A 20,672-nucleotide genomic window follows, 5' to 3' on the forward strand; every position below is an offset into this window, starting at 1 on the left:
TCTCAAGGGCAACTAGGGATGGGCTATAAATGCTGATCCAGCCAGTGATACCCACAAAACCAACATTCTTTCATACGACACATCCAGTTGCCTATCTTCTCTGATAACATTATCTTTTGAATGAAAAAGTTCTGCTGAACTTTTTCAGCTTAACTTCCTAACTTTGAATTTGTGTTCCATACTGAGCAATTTGCCAAATCGGTTTGGTTAGCTCTTTCCTTAATCATGGAACCCTCAGCCAGCTTACCTGAGAATTTTATCTTTCCTGCAGAAAAGATGGGGTAGCTCAAGCTTAAAATAATAAAAACTGTACTAACAGTGACAATTGCAGATAGTGCTAAATCTGACAGGCTTGCTCACAGTAAATGGTGACTGTTGTGTGTTTGTGGTAACTCCTCAGAGCAAGTGCTTGCCCATGGCAAGAACCTGTGTGTAACGTGGAGAGGTTGTTATGCTGCAGTTCCCACATGGTTCTGGCTGACCAGGAAACTCTCCTGCTCTTACTGCCTGCCATCGGTTTATCAGTAGGATTTACAGATTGATCATCAACCTGTTTGGGCTGCGTTATGACACAGCTTCAATGGTCCTCAAGTCCAAAATTGGGATTTGATCACAGATGCTACCACTGTGCCACAAGACATCCTTGTGGATTATTAATCTTCTACAATTGGCTAGAATTTAGAAATGGGAAGGGACAAAAGAGAAACCTTACTCTGTCGCCTTTTGGACCGGGAATTCCAGCGGCACCTCTCTCGCCTGGCATACCCTGGAGACCGGGAGGACCTTGAGCACCATTGGGGCCGGGAGCACCAGCTGCACCCTGCAAAATGAAGCAAAGGCTCACATCAGAGATACATGTTTCACAACGTTTACGTAAGGATCACGTTTGTACGAGTAAAGGGAGAATCCTACCTTAGGACCATCAGCACCAGGAGTACCTGGGAGACCACGTGGACCCTGGAGTCCCTGAGAGCCTGGAGATCCACGTTCACCTGGGAAACCTCGTTCACCCTGAGGATAATGAGATCCATGTCACTTGTGGGATCAAAACCCCTGTCATTGCCACATCACTGGGATATTTACATAGGCACATCAGCAAATAAAGCAGATATGAAGTGTATATGGATAATAGGTTAAATTACATTCTGTCTTTGCAAAATTAATGGAAGTGTAATAAGATAGAGTGTCCAATAGAATAGGGGCAATGTCTATATTGGTATATAAGTGGGACTTGTTGAGAATATGTCATTCAGTGTTTGAACTCCCTACCTAAGACAGGATATACTTGCCAGAGAGGAAGTGCAGTGAAGTTTCACTAGGCTGACACTGGGGATGGCAGGACTGCCCCATGAGAAGAGATTGGTTTGATTGGATCTGTACTTACTGGAGTTTCGAAGGATGAGAGGGGACCTGATTGAAACGTATAAAATTCTAACAGGGCTGGACAGATCAAATGTAGGTGATCAAATGTTGGAGAGAGGAGTCTAGAACCAGGGGACACAGCCCAGGATACATGTTAGGCCATGTAATACTGAGACGAAGAAAGATTTCTTCACTCAAAAGATCGTGAACCTGTGGAATTTTCTACCATAGAAGGGTGTAGAGGCCATGGCACTATTCAGGAAACAGAAAGATAAATGTTTAGGCCTTAAAGCAATGACAGGGTAGGGGGAGAAAGCAGGATTATGGCATTGAGATAGAGGATCAGCCATGATCAGATTGAATGGTACAGCAGCCTGAAAGGGCCGAATGCCGGAAAACCAAATACCGGTTTCCAGCATCTGCAGTACTCACTTTTGCCTGAAAGGGCCAAACAGCTTACTCCAAATGTCTACATTTTTATCGCTTATCTGCTTGGAGGCTTGGGTTCTGATGAAAGATCATCAACCTGAAATGTGGACTCTGTTCCTCTCACAGATACTGCCAGACCTGCTGAGCAATTTCTGTTTTTTTTTAATTTCAGAGATCCACTATTGGCAATGTTTTACTTCTGTAGGAAATATTAAGAGTTTTGTAACAGCATGGCTGTGGATTGGGATGTGTAGGACTATACTGCTATGTAAATTTATGGATGAAGGAGTGGAATTGCTAATGGGATAATAATATTTGACAGTATTGGAAGGGTAACAGCTTAGAGTGCATTACTGTAAAGTGATATGTAGAGATATAGGCCTGGTAGCAGTACCTTAAAATGTCGATGTACAGAGGGCTGTAATAGTATAATAGAATGATAGCATTTTTGCTATTGAGGGAGTCCAGGGAAGGTTCACCAGACTGATTCCTGGGATGGCAGGACTGACAGATGAGGAAAGACTGGATAGACTGGGCTTGTACTCGCTAGGATGTAGAAAACTGAGTGGGGGTCTCATAGAAACATATAAAATCCTGATGGGACTGGACAAGCTAGACACAGGAAGAATGTTCCCAATGTTGGGAAAGTCCAGAACTAAGGGTCACAATCTAAGAATAAGGGGTAAGCCATTCAGGACTAGAGTGAGGAAGAATTCCTCCACTCAGAGAGTTGGGAAGCTATGGAATTCTTTCTCACAGAAAGCTGTTGGGGCCAGTTTGTTCGATATATTTAAGAGGGAGCTGGACATGACCTTTGTCACTAAAGAGGTCAAGGGGTATGGAGAGAAAGCAGGAGTGGGATACTGAGACTGCATGATCAGTCATAATACAACAGGGGTCTGTAATGGTGTAGGGAACTGCAACAGCATCAGGGTTTGCAACAACTTCAGTGCCTGGAACATTATAGGGGTATGTAACAGAGTAGGGATTGCAGAAAGGGGACACATAACTGAACATTGCTAAAGAGAGACACAAAGTCAAAGCTTTTAATGCTGCACTCATCAGAACTGGGTCACAAGATACCAAACTTAGGAAGGCAATAACATGAGAACAGGATACTAAATAGGTTGGACAATGCTCAACATGGAGATATAGCAGGAAGTGTTAACTGTTAATCCAAGTTAGCTGATTCAACTACAGACCAAGCAGGTTGATCTGATTAATCAGGGCATTGCCATGCAGAATGCAGAAGGACCTGGCAGTCTCCACAGGTCCTTCCTCAGTGAAAAAGCTGCAATGTACTGACAAATTCCTTTTGCCTGCAAAATGTGTGAATATATGGTGCTTTCAGCACACACAAATGAATTACACTTCGTATAAAAATAGTCATGTGTAACATGATAGGGAGTCTCTGATCATATAGGCATTTCTATATATCACATATAGGGATCTGTAACGTAGGGGTGTGTAACTGTACAAAAGTGATATAAATACTAAATTATAGGGGTGTCTAACAGCAAAAACATATGGAACAGCAGCAGGATATAGAAATTCCAAGGTTTATGTAACAGCAGAGGAATATGGAAATCTGATGGTTATGAATCAGCAGAGGGACATGAAACAGCAGAGGAATTTGGAAATTCTGAGGGTTATATAATAGGCAGTGGGATATGGAACAGCAGGGGGATACAGAAATTCTGAAGGTTATATATTAACAGAGATATAGAACAGCAGAGGATATGGAAATTCTGAAGGTTATATAGCAAGAGAGATATGCAACAGCAAGGGGATGTATACAGTGTGTATGATAATGATGTGTTATACAATAGTGATAAGAAGTTTGTAAAAATGACAGAAGTCTGTAACTGTATAGGGCTACGCAACAGGATATTTGCCTGCAACAGTATGGAATCTGTTCTACTATTGGTGTCTGTTACATTGCAGGGGGACCTGACAGGATAGTTTTCTGTTACTTTATAGGCATATGTGTCTGTATCATTTATGGCTGTGTGACTGTACGGTGTTCAAAGTAAATACTGGCAATCTGAAAGGTGGTTGAATTTTCAATGGAAAACTTTTGTTATTCATGAACAAGTTTAGATTTATACTCCATTTATCTGATTACTTACTCGTGGACCTGTCGGGCCTGCGGCACCAGCCTCACCTGGAACACCCTGTTCGAGAAGAAGAAAGCACCAGTCAGTGAAAGATTGCACAGACATGACACTGCATAGAGAAGTGGAGAAATCCAGCCATTTCCACACTACAGCAGCCTGTGTAAGTCTATCCAGCACTATTTCAACTGTATTCCTTTTGCAGCTCTTTGTTCATCACCAATACAGTTCCCCTAAGATAAGGACCAATGCAATTAGCTTACAGCAAGTTAAATTTCTCTTTCGCCACAGACACTACATGTGGAAGCTCTAATAAATAGCTCTATTCCACTCCAGAACAGGATACAAGAAGTAACTTATCTGTTTCTCCCTGGCCTCTAATGCTCATGCACTGTTCAAAACTTTATTACCTCTATTTTATTGAGACTGGGAATTGTCTCTCTGAATATTCTTTTGCTGTTCCTTATAATCTCCAAACATGTCATTGCTCACTCTCCTCCTCCTCCCTGTATTGTAACTGTATTCAGTCTCTTACTTTGATTAATTTACGATCCTTTAAACTTTTACAGTGGATTGAAAACCAGATGATCAGACTTGACAACCTGTTTTATTGCTTGGCTGATTTTCTCTTCCCTTGAAAAGGAAAGGTGTCAAACTGATCGTCAATTAGACTGTGTATAAGGTCAAATGTACATCTGTTTGAGACCCCAAACTGTGGAACACCTCACCTCACTCCAGACTTCCTTTCTTCCTGTAGTCTGTCAATAAAGGCCAAATTTGGTGCCCCCAATCAGAACCTACATAACAGGTACTGCATTTCAAAAATATTTCTCTGTCTAAAACATAGACATGTTTGGACATGTCATAATACTCAGGTTGTTTACTTTGACTGTTCTTTCATACCACACTGGTGTCCGACCCTGCAGGTCTTGCCCCTTCACATTGTGCCAGATACATGTGACTTTAATTTAATATGAAGTGTTGAAAACTGAACAACTTTAGCATGAAAGGACGTGTTGCCTGTGATTAATGAATTACTTACCTGGTCACCTGGCTTGCCACCTTCACCTGGAGGACCTGGAGGACCAGGCAGACCCTGCAATAGCAGCGAAACAATGTGATTAACATAAAATGAAATATGGAACTCGAGAACAAGAAGCAACAGAATCTGTGTGGAGTAGATTGATGTTAACTAGAGGCTTTGTTGAATAAATTCAACAGGTTTATAAGTGAGTGACAATTCTAATAAATTAGCACAATATCAAGCATCAAATGCTTTAGGTGTGTAACAGAAGTAAGCTGCTTTAATATGAAAAGATTTAGAATTTAAAAATAACAGGAATGATCCCTGTCATGTTAATGATGATGATCTAATAGTCAGTTGCTCATTGGGGATTGTTTAGCTCTGCAGATTAATTTATCTAAAACAGTAAAACACATTCCAAGTTATGAAACAGTCATTATAGCAAACCAACTAAATGGTACAGACCCACACTTTATCTGACAGAGTTGTAACATCATATAAATACATGGAGTCCTTAAAGATTAACCCCCTTAAAGATGAAGCACGCTTGCAATGACATGGGGGTGGGGTACAGACCATGAGAAAGCAGATGGGATTAGTTGAGAATGGCATTATGGTCAGCACAGACATGGTGGGCTGAAGGGCCTGTTACTGTGCTGCAGTGTTCTATGTTAATCCCGAGCTAAATGAACCACTTTACTAATAATGCACCAAAAATTTAAAACAAAGTCAGTCTGCATTACAGAAGCTTGTTTTAGTAAGATTGTAAAGGTTTTGTCTTACAAACCTGGAAGCCAGGAGGACCAGGAGGACCTTGTTCACCTCTCTCACCAGCAAGACCCTGTAAAACAGCAGCAGTGTCAAAGGTGGTTAAACATCTCAGCTGTTAATGCACCATATTTTTCAGGTCAGCATCGAAGGTCATTTTGAAGTGTGCTGATGAAAACAGCACAATGTGAGAGATCCCACTAAGTTCTTGTAACAATTCAAAATGTCTTTGATTCATCCATCATGTTATTTAAATAGATGTTAATAAAGTGTTACAAATTAGATTAAAATCTGACATTAATTGGAGCATTGTCAATATGAAGGGTCATGGAAATGGCAATAAAGATAATAAACATTCTTAAAATGTATTAAACAGTTCGAATTTAACAGTCTGATCTGACAAAGTAAAAATTAAATGTTAGATCATCCAAGATATTCAAACTCACTGATGGACCAGGAGGACCTTGAGCACCTGTTTCGCCATCTTTGCCAGGCAGACCCTATGGAGGAGAAAAGAGAGTTGGTGTTCAGTGTAGAATAATGGAATCAAAGTTGTAATATCTTAACAGACAAACAGATTTTGCCGTTCTCTGTTAACCCTGTGGGGGCTGCACTTGTGCAATAGCCATTCCGACTCAGTCACTGGTCATAGAGTATACTGTGACTTACCATATTAAACGATCCTGTCACTATAATATTCTATTACTATATCATTACTATGGAGTACTCATGTGGCATTATAGTGTACCATACATACTGTGTATCACTTTATACTATATCATACCATCCATATATTATATACTGTGCCATCAGTATATACTGTGCATATACTGCTATGTATATGTCATATAATACCATGCTGGGCATATCTGTATATTACTAGATTGTAATTTAACATATACTGCACATTCTCTGGTATTCTGGAATGTTCTGTCCTGTGTATGCAATGTATGTCACATATTTTACATTAAGCTGTGCATTGTGTTGCTCCATGCTGTATCAAATCATATTGTAATACTAAGTACTATACCACGATCCTCTGCTTTATTAGATTCTAGATTATGTTCTGGATGTTCTCATGATGTCCATATACTGCACTGTAAACAATGGACAGTATTTGTCACGTATAGGCATATTGTGTTATATATAATGTGGTGGACTTGCATTGATGAAAACACCAACATGTTGCTGAAACTTGTTATCTTGCATTTATCAGCGCAGACACAAAAATGCTAAATTTCAAACAGTCACAAGAATTTATAGTGTACAGATTGCGATGTGCACAATTTAGGTCTCTTGTACTTTCCTTATTATGAACTATAATGTGGAATGCCAACAATGTACTTGTACAGTACTATATATAATGTGGAACACTTGCAATGTGTACACTATACTACATTAAATGTAGAGCACTTAAAATTGTCATATACTGCAGTGTATGTGGAGTAATATAGATAGACAGCAGCATGAAGCATTTTGCTTTATTGGGTTATTTGATATTGTTCATACATACCTTACAGCGTATGTGAACTTATATCATATTGCACTGTCAATAAGGTTTTTGCACCTCCATGCTTATTGGGATCAATGAAACCACTACATTTGGGTTTGTCCTATGACACTATAGGAGATGGAACCAAAGTCAGAAGATGATTTTATAATGAGGTTCTGTTAGACGTTTACTGATCCTGCTATTTAATTCTCTATGAAAAGCGGATTGCAATAATAAGTATAGACTAACTCAGTCTATTTATTAATCACCAAGCCCTTTAGAACCCATTGTGAGTGGTCCTTTGCAATGAACAGTGTGTCTTGCCATTCCCAACTGTGTTCAATATCTTGTATCAGATACAACAAAACATTATATGATGAACATCTCATATCGAGCTGCTTTAGGCCAGTTGAGGTGTACATCAATGCTGACTATGGTATAACACAGGTCTTTTAAACAATAGCTACCAATTATTGAATTACAATTATTCAGAAAAAGATCAGGTTACTTACCCTCAACCCAGGAGCGCCCATGAGACCCTTCTCACCAGCCTTGCCAGCCTCACCCTAGTCAACAAAAAGAAAATATTCAATGTTGGGTCAAATAGTTTTGCCTTATTGTCACAAGGAAAATCCATTAAAATTATTAGTAAGTGTATTTGAGCAATGCTGTGACCAGAGCATGGTACAACACATGCAGAAAACAGCAAGTACAGTATCACCTGTACTGCAGAAGAACACACAAGGAAATCAGAGTAAACTACATGGTTTACTTACAGTCGCACCCTTTGGTCCTGGGAAACCCATCACGCCAGGCTGTCCCCGAGCACCCTGTGGACCAGGTGGGCCAGGGCGGCCATCTTCACCAGGGGCACCCTACACACAAAACAGATAACCGTGAACTTTACTCAGCATCTCTATACAGTAGGTCATTTTTATTACCTCTAGCTTAAAGTTAAATATCCATTGGATCATAAAAACAAAAAGGGTTCCTGAGAGAAGGAGAGAAACCATTCTTTGAATTTGGTTTCATCCGAGAAGATTTTCTTGGTGGCTGCACGTTACTTGTATCCTTCACTACGAAGGAGTGTGAACAGGTCTGACTCCTTTACCCAGGAAAATGGTCTCAATCCTTTGGCAATCATACTCTCCTTTACAAGGATAATGGACCAGGCTCACACTTGTCTCTGCCTTGGTGAATGAGATGGTTTGAATGACTTGGCACCCATATCAAGCATCCAGTGGGATGATCTGAATCCTTTTCCATCCCATGCCCCCTGCCTCTGAGGGCAGCATAATCTCCATTGTCAGATCTCTTCCTTTAGTTGAGGGAGTAGCACAGTCAGTGCGTTGATGTGCACAGAACAGACTATGATTTAATCAGGGTGACTTGGCCAATCATTTTCTTACCCCCACCCCTTTCTGGAGATAGCCTGGGTTCCCGTAGCCTGGCACTACCAGGACAGATTCAAAGAAAGGACAGTAAAAACAGGAAACCTTTGGCTCAACTTACAGTAGCTCCAACTTTGCCTTGGGGACCAGCATCTCCAGGACGACCTGTAAGACCCTGAACAAGAAACAAAATGAAATGAGTCAAAAATCTGCAAGTTAAGAACATCCACATTCTTCATTCATCATAAGGAGCTTTTTGCTTTGAATGTAATCATTAATCACTGATAACTGCTTAAGAAGTGATTATCGTCTTTGACACTTTTCCAAAGTTCCCTTTGGGGTTAGGTGATAGAGGTGAGGTTCTGGTTTTAATAGTTTACTGATCTATTTGTTTTAAAGGGAGTACACTCAGCAACAGTAAAAACTAGGGGCTATTAAATATGTTTAAACAGTTTCCAGGACTCTACATAATGAAAATTTCACTCATCCAGTTGAAAGGGAATTTTGATTTGCATAGTCCATCAAATAGACCGCATTAAAGATTGCTATTTAATTTGGTATGTTCTATCTAAAGGGAAGGTGATGGCATCATGGTGATAATCACTAGACTCAAATCCATAGCTTTAGGCTAATATTCTGTGGATACGGGGAGACAATGGCCTAGCAGTTTTATTGCTGGACCGTTAATCCAGAGACCCAGGAAATGTTCTGGAGACCTGGGTTTGAATCCCGCCACAACAGATGGTGGAATTTGAATTCAATAAATATCTAGAATCATTGTCAATTGTTGGAAAAACCCACCTGGGTCACTAATGTCCTTAACAGAAGGAAACTGCCATCCTTACCTTGTCTGGCCTCCATGTGATTCCAAACCCACAGCAGTGTGGTTGACTCTTAATTGCCCTCTGGGCAATTAGGGATGGGCAATAAATGCTGGCCTGGCCAGTGATGCCCTCATCCATAAAGGAATAAAAAAAAATACCCAACATAGAAAGTGGAGATACTTGGCTTCAATAAATTGTTTCCCTAATGGTTACAATGTAACCATTGCCTATTGTTGCAAATGTTCATCTGGTTCACCAAACTCCTTTAGGGAAGGAAATCTGCCAACCTTTCCTGGTCCAGCCTACATGTGACTTCCAGACCGACAAAAACGTGGCTAATTCTTAGTTGCCTGTGTCCAATGATGAATGGGCAATAGATGCTGGACCTAACCAGCAACACCTATGTCCTCTGAATAAACAGGGGTCCTCAGCTGCAGTTGCTTAGTTTTGACCTATGATATTTGATTTAATTTTTGACTTAGACAGAACCTTTCTTGACTGTCTGGAGTACAAAAGCATATTTACAAGACTTTCATGTTTTGAATGGTGCAGCGTTCCTCTTTTATTGCAAATGTCCACTGGGTTTAGAAACATCAAAAGGTTTCAACATTCTATAAGGATGGTGATTACCCAAGAAAAGTTGAATGAACTGAACCAAATTGAACCAAGTCAATCTGAAGAAGCGTCGCTGGATCCAAACGTTGACTCTGCTTTCTCTCCACAGATGCTGCCAGACCTGCTGAGTTTCTCCAGCAATTTGTATTTTTCTTACAGATTTTCAGCACCTGTAGTTCTTTATTTTTTGTTTTAACCAAATAAATCCTTGTGCAATGCCTCAAGTTACGCTTTCTATCTGATGCTGCAGCTTGTCTTCTACTGTAGAACATAAGGATTCTGCAATTGTCTAAATCAATGAAGCAAACACAGTGGTTCTGCACATATTGGCTACAATTACCATGTATAAACGTTTCTCTTTAGTGCAAGCCATGAGTTGATTCTTGTGGAGGAGATGGGGATCTTGGCCACTGGCTAAAGAACCGCTGTGATTCCTTGCCCACATTCTCTCGTTTTGGGCAGTCCCACAATGCCTTGTGCTGTGCAGTCACTTGATAGGCCAGTGACAGAACTTCCTCTGGGTTTAAGGGCCCAAACCAGAGGCCAGCAACTCTTCTGTACTCAGCAGCGCCTCTGGGGAGGTGCTGGCTATCCCTGGCACTACACCTGGGCTTCCCCTGCCTGATGTTGGGTCCTTTGATCAGAAACTGAATGCCTTCACCAGAGCTGAAATGAAGCATCCTGCTTCTCTTGCTATTCAGTGACAAAATAAGGTGTAATGCTCTTTGGAGGTGGGACAATTGCAGAATCTTGACAGCAAGTGAGAGGACTTTACCACCAGCTAATTTACACAATCTGGCATTGCTCAAGTTGCTTTAGAATAATCTGAATGCAGGATAGGTACCATATTAACAGTAGCTCTTTACACAGGATACTGTTCCAACTTTAGGCATGCCATGTGGGCAGGTAATATTGGCTGGTATCATCACAGTTCAATGGAGATTGTTTGATTTCAGCAAAGTAATGGGATGGAAGAGATTGTTAATGTGCAATCTGTAAGGGTGTGAGAGGCACGGCAGACAGGGCAGTTGTCTTCCAGAAGACTCATTTATTTTTATATTAATTCATGGGATGTGGGCATCACCATCTAGGCCAGCATTTGTGGTGCAGAGGGCAGGTAAAAGCCAATTCACATGTCTATAGGTTGGTGTCATACTTAGGCCTGCCCAGGCAAGGATGGCAGATTTCCACACCGTTAGCTCCACAGACTCAGCATGAATGCCTCATCGGATATCCAAGTTGAGGAATATGAAACATTGTGGAACTAAACATTTCTTAGCTCAGGAACCTGATTTGGACACACAGCTCCATTCCTGCACCACACCTAGGCCCTTGATGTGACAGGCTCTACTCTGTTTACAAAGTAGTTATTTGATGGTTATGTGATTCACTTTTTACTGTATGTTTGAAGAAGAGGTTTTAAACAAATGAGTAAATGTTATGTTATGTCTTGAATGTGGCAAATGCTTCCTCAGAACATTCTAATTAACAGAGTAGAAGGTATCTGGAGCTGTACGTATACTTTGAATAAACAGAGATTGTTTTTGAAAAAATCTTGCTTACTCTTGCGCCTGGCAGACCAGGTTCACCAGGGCGACCGGGATCTCCATTAGCACCTTTAGGACCATGAACACCAGGAGCACCACGCTCACCAGGGGCACCCTGTGATGGAAACCAAAAAGAAACGATTAGTTTGTTGTTAACATTTGAAATGATCAATTGGATAAGACACAGGAAGTCTGTCTTCTAATAAACAATCCTCCTCTTCCTCTGATCTTCAAACTCTCCCTCTCCATGTTGCAGCCTTTCTTGTCTTGTTCCATCTGATCACCGCTCTTCAGAACAAAGGCCATTACTCCTCGCTCTTATCCTAATCAGCTCCAAGTATACAATCATATAAACTACTGCTCATCCCCACTGTGCTGAAATTAACTTCAAGTTTACTGCCTTCTATCCTAACTCATTCGCTCCCAGAGATTGAAATTGCTTTGTCCTTTTAAAATCTTCCCTTCCTTCAACAACCTTTTGGCTTTAAAACTCCTGATTTGGTGTCATTTGACTCGAACTTCTCTCTTAACCTAGTTACCTCTCTGAACTCTTTCAGCTTCAGTAGTGCTCTGCACTCTGGCAATCATCTTTCCAGTTTTTGCCTTTTGACATAAAATCTCAATCAGAGAAACACTTAAAGCCAACTAGTAATTATCACTTGGGACTTTTTCTTGTTTGCCCATGGAATGTGGGGTCACTGGTCATTTATTGCCCCGTCCCTAGTTGCCCCTTGGGGTGAGCTGCCATCTTGAACCGCTGCAGTCCATGTGCTGTGGGTTGACCCACAATGCCCTGAGGGAGGGAATTCCAGGATTCTGTCCCAGTGACATTGAAGGAACGGCGATATATTTCCAAGTCAGGATGGTGAGGGGCTTAGAGAGGAAGTTGTAGGTAGCGGTGTACCCATATATCTGCTGCCCTTGTCCTTCTAGATGGAAGTGAGTCATGAGCCGAAGTGAATGCCTGCAGTGCATCTTGTAGATAGTACACCCTGTTTGACTGAGCATCAGTGGTGGAAGGAGTGAATGTTGGAGGTGGTTCAAGGAGTGTTATTCAAGTGGGCTCAACCTAGGGATTCTCTACCAGGGTATAGCCCTACCGCTAGCAACTCTGCTCATTTCCTGTCAAAGTTACAGCAGGGGATTGATAGAATAGCACAAAAAAATGTTGTTTTCTCTCAGTTCCTGAAAGTTTAAGTTGAATGCTTTGTGTCTTTTAACTATTTGCAAGATTGATATTATCGTACACTTTAACTGCTCTTCTGGATAAGATTTATCCCATTTCAAGTAATTTTTATTATCTTTTAAAATGGTGTCTCACACACATTATAAATCAATACAGATTTAGCTCCAGCAAAATTAAATTTCCAGCATTTGCTGAGAGGTTGTTGATTTTCAGTTGTCCAATAAACACTAACATTATCAGAGAACCAACTAATCAGGAAGCTTAGGGCCAGGATCCAATCAGTCTGAATTCTAAGCGCGCTTTTAAAAATAATTAATAAATTGATTTTTTTTTAAAAATGTGAACAAAATGCAATTCAGCCTTTAAACAGCATCACTTTCTGAACTATGGTACCTACCTTAGGACCAGCAAGACCATCCTGACCTGGGAAACCACGGTTACCAGGAGCACCCTAGCAATGGAAAGAAAAGAACTGAGGTTAGAGGCCACAATAAAATATTAATAAAACAAGTTGTCACAACTGAGATGGAACACATAAATACAACAGAGAGTCCGTATAACAACATCATCTTCATCCAAGTCACACTGTCGAAGACAAAAGTTCTCCATCTAGTCATTAACGTTACGTTATTTTTCTTTAGAATCTATGTTTAAAATCTGACACAAAAGCAAAACATTCATCTTTTGTACTCTTCTAGTCATTGGCGGAGCTAATGTGCACCTCCTAAGAAGCAGACTGTGATTGGAGGAAACTCACTCTCTCGCCAGGAGGACCATTCGGACCAGCAGCCCCTGGCTCACCACGAGGGCCTCTCTTGCCTTCTTCACCAGCAGGGCCAGGAGCACCTTGAGGACCAGCAGGACCCTAAAGGAAGCATCAGGAAAAGGGTGAGCACTTTCTAATTACATTCACAGAGAAATTAAAAACAATAGAGCGGATTTAAAACATAATCTAAAACATTTAAGGTTTAAGTCATGTACAAAAATAGGCAGTTTGTTTCAGAAGTAGAAAATCATTCGGCCCAACAAGCCATCTATTCCTGATACCTACTTAACGTCACCATATCCAGCAACCGTTTTGCTTTTTGGACATACAGCTATTCATCTCTTCAGTCATGCATCAATGTCATTATCTAATCATTTGATTATCCTTTGAACACAAACGTTCTGCCTGATTTCCAGATATACTTGCTAATCTTCTTCATTTTTAAGTTGATTGCCCTGTTTTCTTAGGCAGTATTTATGATTATTTGAATCAAAAGAATTACCTATACTTTCAACGCTGAAGTAAAAAGACACAATTTTCTTAATACTTACAAGTTCTCCTTTTGGGCCTGCTTCTCCCTTGAATCCTGGTACACCAGGCTCACCCTGTGAGACAAAACAATTGTTAGCATTACACATTGGGGATTGAGAGCATAATCTAGACTAGTGGTGCTCATAAACAGTAGCCTTTGACAGACTAGCTGCTCCATCTAGTTCTGAGACTCCATTCAAGGCCTGTCCAGTTAAAGGATGAAAACCTAACATTCAGGGTTGCTGCCTTTTCTCACTGTTGCCACCGCTGTTTAATACAGTACATTGCTGGCTGAGAGAAATTTTCACTGTCCACAGGAATTGGAAACACCAAGGAGAAATATTCTACATGCAATCCTTCTAAACTTGTTTGTGTCGGAAGTATTTTGTTGTTTGAAGACAGCATTCTAAGCTCTGTAGCACCTGGTTGAAGTACTAATGGTTATACATAACTTAAGGGGATTAAGCAAAAGTATCACACAAATATATCACATAATACAAAAGTGTATTCGTTCATGCTTCAGTCTAATTAGGCCTCTGCTCCATTAATCTATGATGTAGCACAGAGGCCTTGGCCAATCTGGCAACAGTTTAAAAAGGATCACTGTTGCTCTGGGAGATCAAAATTGGGTGGAGAGGCAGAGTGATATCTGTTGGGATATTTTCTCCAGCTAAACCTCCTGCCATGGATCCTCAGCTGTTACCCCTTAGCGTTGGTGGATTAATCCATATGGGGTGAAATAAGGGAAGGCATACTGCCAGTGAGGGGATGTGGTCGCTGGATGAGGATTGGAGGTTAGCCTCTGCTAGGAGCTTGTCTGTTGCAATTAGCCTCTTGATATATTGGAGTACAACATTGAGGAGGCGCTATCTGTATGTGAAGGATGTGTCACGGGTGATGCCGAGATAAACCAGGCAAGTGGCCAGGCTCGGGCTTCAGTCTCTTGCCATTCAAGGTAATGTTCAGTTCCGCTTGACGCTGGTATTATGAAAGTGGAATGTGTGGAGACATTTGCATCGGTACTCAGTTGTGAGCACATTGTCTTACAGTCATCAGGCAAACTTGGCAAAAGCATTGTTTAATGTGTCTCCCAGCTCTGAGAATTCTAAGCCTTAGCCACAGCTGATGTTGTCTGCGCTTATATATGTCCAGGACTAGGTTGCGATAAAAATGGTTGGTGCTTTCCTGTTAGTGACCATCAATACTTCTGGTTAACAGTCAATGTCAGGACTAGCTTGTCACCATTTGGTGTGGAAGATGTGAAAATGTTGGTGTGATTATGGCCTGGTGCAGTTTGATGTAAATTTGTGTGGTGAAGGTTGGCATTATTTATAGGTTGACATTATGAAAACTGGCATAGCTTGATTTATGTTTATCTGTTAAAATTGACCACAACACTCCACTGACAGTAATGGACATTCCAGAAGTTTCCAATTGAGGAGATTTCAAAATGAAATTATATTCTTGAATGCTGAATATTTTTACTTACTTGTTGACCTTTAGGACCAAGAGGGCCGGTAGCACCTTGTGGACCTGGAGGACCACGTGGACCAGGGAAACCGGGTGCACCAGCAATGCCAGGAGCGCCCTAGGAGAAGAAGGAAATAAATTAGCATTAACTGATAGATTGGGGATGAGTAGGAAGGTACCAGGCCTTGACAACTGTAACTTTTAAGTGAAATAAATAGCAAATATAGGCTTCATTCTCATGTTCCCTTACTCTAAGATGGTGGACAATACCATACAGGCATTATACTGGTTTGGTTAAAGTGCATTATCTAAACATCTAGTGGAGGAACCAAGGCCAATGGATTAGGTTGGCAAGCAAGGGTCCAAGGAATAGAAATGAACCAGAAAGGATTCAAGTGGCTGGGTGATGGCTAGTTTTGGTTTTAAAAAATCACTGACGATGTAACGATGGGGACACTGAAGATAGTAAAGGGTTCTGTGGTGTTGAGACTTAAAATCTTGCAAATCCTTGAAATTCTCTGCCACTCTGGATGCTCAGCCATTAAGTATATTTAAGGGAGAGTTCAAAAGATTTTTTGCGGTGCTGAGTGAGTGAAAGGAGATAAGGATAGTGTGGGAAAGAAGCTTTAAGATAGAGGATCAGCCCCAAACATACTGAGTAGCTTTAAGTGTTTGATGGCTGTGAATTGGCTAAGGGCAAGGCATCCAGCAGGGGAGCATGCCCTGCCTTACAGAGCTGGACAGCTACCAGACAATCAGAAGCTAGGCTGCTCTGTAGTCCTGGCAATGTCAAGTGCCAGCAGTGGCCACTGTTGGAACTATAGTCAGTCCCCAAGAGGAAAAGTAAATGGAGGCCAAAGTGAAGAGATAGCCTGGGATTCGGTGAGTCCTGGCTGATCGGGTCCTGTTTCAGAGGAGACGGGTTGAGGGTTCAAGGTTGGAGGGGTAGGAAGTTGGTATAACCTTGGGGAATGGAGGGGGGGGAATGCCTCCAGTGGGCACAGACACCATGCCTACTGCACTCCCCCAACTTACCCAATATCAGGCCTCCACAATTAAAGATGCCAAGCTGCCCATTTGGTGTGATCTCCACTTGCCATGGGCAAAATAGCAGTAGGGGAAAGCTATGGGACTTAAGTCCTTAAGAGTCTCAAGGTGGGGGCAAGCCACTCAACACCTCGTCGGCCCAGTAAATTAGGAGAGAGGTCAGGGTGGGCAGCTAGGTAGTAGGTAGGGCAGATGGTGCATCTTACAAGACCCCTCACCCCTACACCAACACCCGCCTACTGTTGTAAATCATAACATGAATGCCATCCTTATAATAAGTATCATGGGTCTAGAATTCCCCAGCATTTTAAAATCACTTACAATTAAATGGCTGTCAGATGAGAAAATTCAAACCTATCTTGACAGTTCATAGATAATTTTAGTAAGTGCTAACACCAAGTTTATATTTAAGTTATACTTACAGCAGAACCTTTGGCTCCAGGAATACCGTCAGTACCAGGGTTACCCTGTCAGAAGAGACAGAAGACACATAAATCAATGTCATGCATCAACATCGAAACAGTAAGGCACAAATAATGTTTACATTTCTAAAATATTTCTTAAAAATAATGCTTATGTGCTTAATTGAAGAATATAGTTGCACATTCATGATTTGAATTCCATATTTTGTTGATCTGCATTCACAATATTAAGGATCAGAAATTGACAGATGTAATTGGATGTAAGTACAGAACAAATGTACTCAGGAATGTAGACAGCTACACCTGGGCTAAGTACCTCTAGGCTACACTGGGAAAAGTCGAGTCACTCAGTGTGAGCGCATGATCAAACTACTACAGTCACATAGCCTGAAGACATACAACACATGAAAGGTGGCTACTTGTTATTCAGTCTGCATTTAGCAGCAGCCTGTAAAGTTATGTGAGGACTGTCCTTTGGTGAGAAATTACAAAATGCAAGTCTGGCGATGGATTCAGTAACTTACAGGAGCTCCAGCAGGGCCTGGGGATCCGGGGCTTCCTGACTCTCCTCTTGAACCCTGAGCGCCCTCAGGACCACGAGCACCAGTTGGACCAGCTTCTCCCTGGGTGGAATGAGAAAGCAAACAGGCATTAGGGCAGTGTGCACAATCCAATAATTTAATAAATTGTCTTGACCAATCTGGTTGCATGTTATAGCTGGTTGGCTGCTTCAACAATTTGAAAGGATTGTTGAACTTTGCATCATGAAAGCTGCTTTAGAAAATGAAGCAGTTGTTTCTCCAGTCTTCATGACAAAGGGAAAATCCTTAGGTTATGGGTTAGGTGCAATGATGAGCAGCACCACTCATTAAGGTTTAATGGATGACATCCAGAGCCAATGAAGTAGTATAAATTAAATACAATAGATTTACAACACCCTTAAATATGATAATGTCCCAAACCAGTAAGCCCAACAGCATAGCGACATCCTTAGTGACACACAACCAGTAATATGGACAAAGGATGTCCAATGGTATTGGTATGAACTGTACTTGGTGATAAAGAAGTGGATATGATTCATGGCATGGCTACATGCCAAAGTATAGGCCACTTCCATTGATACTCTTCAGAACCATGACTATATCTATGGTTACAACAAGTCTTGAGCGTGGTGCTAGAAAAGCACAGCATGTCAGGCAGCATCCGAGAAGCAGAATATTCAATGTTTCTGGCATGAGCCCTTCATCAGGAATGAGGCTTGTGGACTAGGGGGGCTGAGAGATAAATGGGAAGGGGGGGAGCTGGGGGGAAGGTCGCTGAGAGTTCAATAGGTAGATGAAGGTGGGGAGAAAATCCTCACTTTCTCCTGGTTGATTATAACAAGCCTTGACCAGTTAGAAGAGCAAGGTCATGGCCAATGGCATTGGAAGGGACATGTCCAGTGAATAGGATATGGAGTACCACCAGTGAATGGGTGCAAGTCATGTCAATTGATCTAGCTAAAGACTTTTTAATTATACATTTATGACCCATACCTAGTGATACAAGCACAGGTTATGACCAGGGCAAGGGAGCATGAACTGTGACATGACCGTAACCAGAGGTATTGCAATATTCAGCGATGTTGGTTTGAGAATGTCTAGTTATTTTGATTAGGCTATGCTCAGATGTATTGGCATCCAATGTTTTCAGTGATTTGGGCATGTCTGTGCCCAGTGGCATTGGTATGAGGTACATCCAGGTATTTGGGTGCAAATGCCTACTAGTTTTGGGCTTGGATGCCTCCTGTGATTGGGCATGATTATGGATAGTCATATTTGTGTGGAGTATGCGTGATGAGTTAGATATGGTTATGCCAAGTGATGTTAATAAAGTGTACTTCTATTGATATAGTTATGCCCATTTGTTCACAGGATGTGAGTGTAACTGGCAAGGTCAGTATCTGTTGCCCATTTCTAATTGCCCTGGAAATGGTGGTGCCTGTTGGACTCAGTGGCATTGTCAATGCAAGTCCCTGGAAGCTTTCTTTCACAATTCAATTACCCTTTGGCTGAAAGCTCTGATTGAATGTCCTTGTTATCCCAACTTTGATATCTGAATAAAATTCCTGGACTAAGTTTAGCAATTTGTTTTGATAATTTTGAAAACTTAACTTAGGTCATCCCAATGTCTCCTCTTTTCATAGAATTATAGAATGGTTACAACACAGAAGGAAGTCATTCAGCCTGCCATGTTTGCGCCAGCTCTCCAGAAGAGCAACCCACAAGCTCCACTCTGCCTTTCCCTGTAGACCTACAACTGTTCCCTTCAACCGCTTATCTAAATTTTAAAGAGAACTTGATTCACGTTGCCTTCACCACACTCTCTAGCAGCACGTTGGACATCCTGACCAATCCCTTCATAAGAAAAGCTTCACTTCATATAACCTCCGCTTCTTTTGCCATTCAGTTTAGACTGGTGTCGTCTGGGTCTTAGCTCTCCCATCAGCAGGAACACTTTTTCACTCTCTCTCTCTCTCTCCCTCCACTTTGGGCAGAGTCCTGATGACTTTGAATATCTCTGTCAAATCTCTTCCCAATCTTCTCAGAACTCAGTTCCAAAGAAGAGTCATAGTGGAGTCAAAACATTAACTGCTCTCTCTCTCTACACAGATGCTGCCAACCCTATTGAGTTTCTCCAGCATTCACAGTTTTTATTTCAGATCTCCAGAACCCATAGCATTTTCCTTGTAATACTCTTCCCAAATTTCCTTTCTGTAAGGAAAGTATCCCAACATTTCCAATTGACCCTCACAAATGAACCTTCTTATCCTTGAAACTATTTCTGAGAATCTTTTCTGCATTCTCTTTAAAACTTTCACAGCCTTCTACACTGTGATGCCTAGAACTGAACTTGATTTACCAATTCAGGATGACCCAGTGTTTACAACAGATTTATCATAAATTCCTTGCTTTTGCATGCTGTGTCTCAATTCATCAAGTCCTGATCTCATTTGTCAACTAATTTCTCAACCGTCCTATCAGCCTTAACTACTGGTGCACATATACACCCACAACCCTCTGCTCTTGCATGCATCTTAGAATTATGTCCTTTACTTTCTATTGACTCTTTGCGGTTTTCCTGACCAAATGAATCATATCACACTTCTCTGTGTTACAATGGGCAGACACAGGAAAATGTATCAACCTGTCTCTGTCACAATTTTAACATTGTGTCCTATACATCTACATTAATATAGATCAAGAAAAGCAAGGGTCCAAATACTGATCCTTGAGAAATTTCCTCCTGCTCTAAATTTCATGCCACTCAGATGCTTTGTACTGTCCTACCACTGTTCTGTTTATTCCATGGATTCTAGGTTTGTTTATCATATCCCTTCTGGAAGTGCACAGAGATTGCATTCCTTCACCAACTCTGTCTATTACCTCCTTGAAAAAGTCACTCAAGTTTGGCAAACGTGATTTTTTTCAACAAATCAATGCATCCACACACGTTAATTTTGCCCTGGACTGTTGTTTCTTAAAGCTTTTCCACCTCTCAGGTTACACTATTGGGATTGCAGCTGCTGGGCTTATCTTTCTACCTCTCCTTTTGAATGAGGATGTATCATTTGCAATTCTCCAGTCTTCAGGCACTACCCTGAGTTTGAGTTGGATTGGAAGATTATGGCCAGTGTCTTGGCAA

General features: G+C 41.3%; 1 protein-coding gene across 2 annotated transcripts in view; it reads right to left on the reverse strand.

Moving 5' to 3' along the window:
- LOC132805760 (collagen alpha-1(II) chain) overlaps positions 1-20,672 on the reverse strand; it is an 80,617-nt gene that overhangs the window by 30,227 nt on the left and 29,718 nt on the right. For both annotated transcript variants that reach the window (XM_060820990.1, XM_060820991.1), the window contains 16 exons: positions 17,513-17,611; positions 16,989-17,033; positions 15,539-15,637; positions 14,070-14,123; positions 13,510-13,617; positions 13,150-13,203; positions 11,583-11,681; positions 8,702-8,755; positions 7,966-8,064; positions 7,702-7,755; positions 6,144-6,197; positions 5,717-5,770; positions 4,948-5,001; positions 3,921-3,965; positions 913-1,011; positions 713-820 (listed from right to left, as the gene is read on the reverse strand). In XM_060820990.1, coding sequence (XP_060676973.1) covers positions 713-820; positions 913-1,011; positions 3,921-3,965; positions 4,948-5,001; positions 5,717-5,770; positions 6,144-6,197; positions 7,702-7,755; positions 7,966-8,064; positions 8,702-8,755; positions 11,583-11,681; positions 13,150-13,203; positions 13,510-13,617; positions 14,070-14,123; positions 15,539-15,637; positions 16,989-17,033; positions 17,513-17,611 — 1,179 coding nt within the window. The remainder of the gene's footprint in view (positions 1-712; positions 821-912; positions 1,012-3,920; positions 3,966-4,947; positions 5,002-5,716; positions 5,771-6,143; positions 6,198-7,701; positions 7,756-7,965; positions 8,065-8,701; positions 8,756-11,582; positions 11,682-13,149; positions 13,204-13,509; positions 13,618-14,069; positions 14,124-15,538; positions 15,638-16,988; positions 17,034-17,512; positions 17,612-20,672) is intronic.

This window comes from Hemiscyllium ocellatum, chromosome X, assembly GCF_020745735.1.
Source record: "Hemiscyllium ocellatum isolate sHemOce1 chromosome X, sHemOce1.pat.X.cur, whole genome shotgun sequence".
NCBI classification, from domain to species: Eukaryota; Metazoa; Chordata; class Chondrichthyes; order Orectolobiformes; family Hemiscylliidae; genus Hemiscyllium; species Hemiscyllium ocellatum.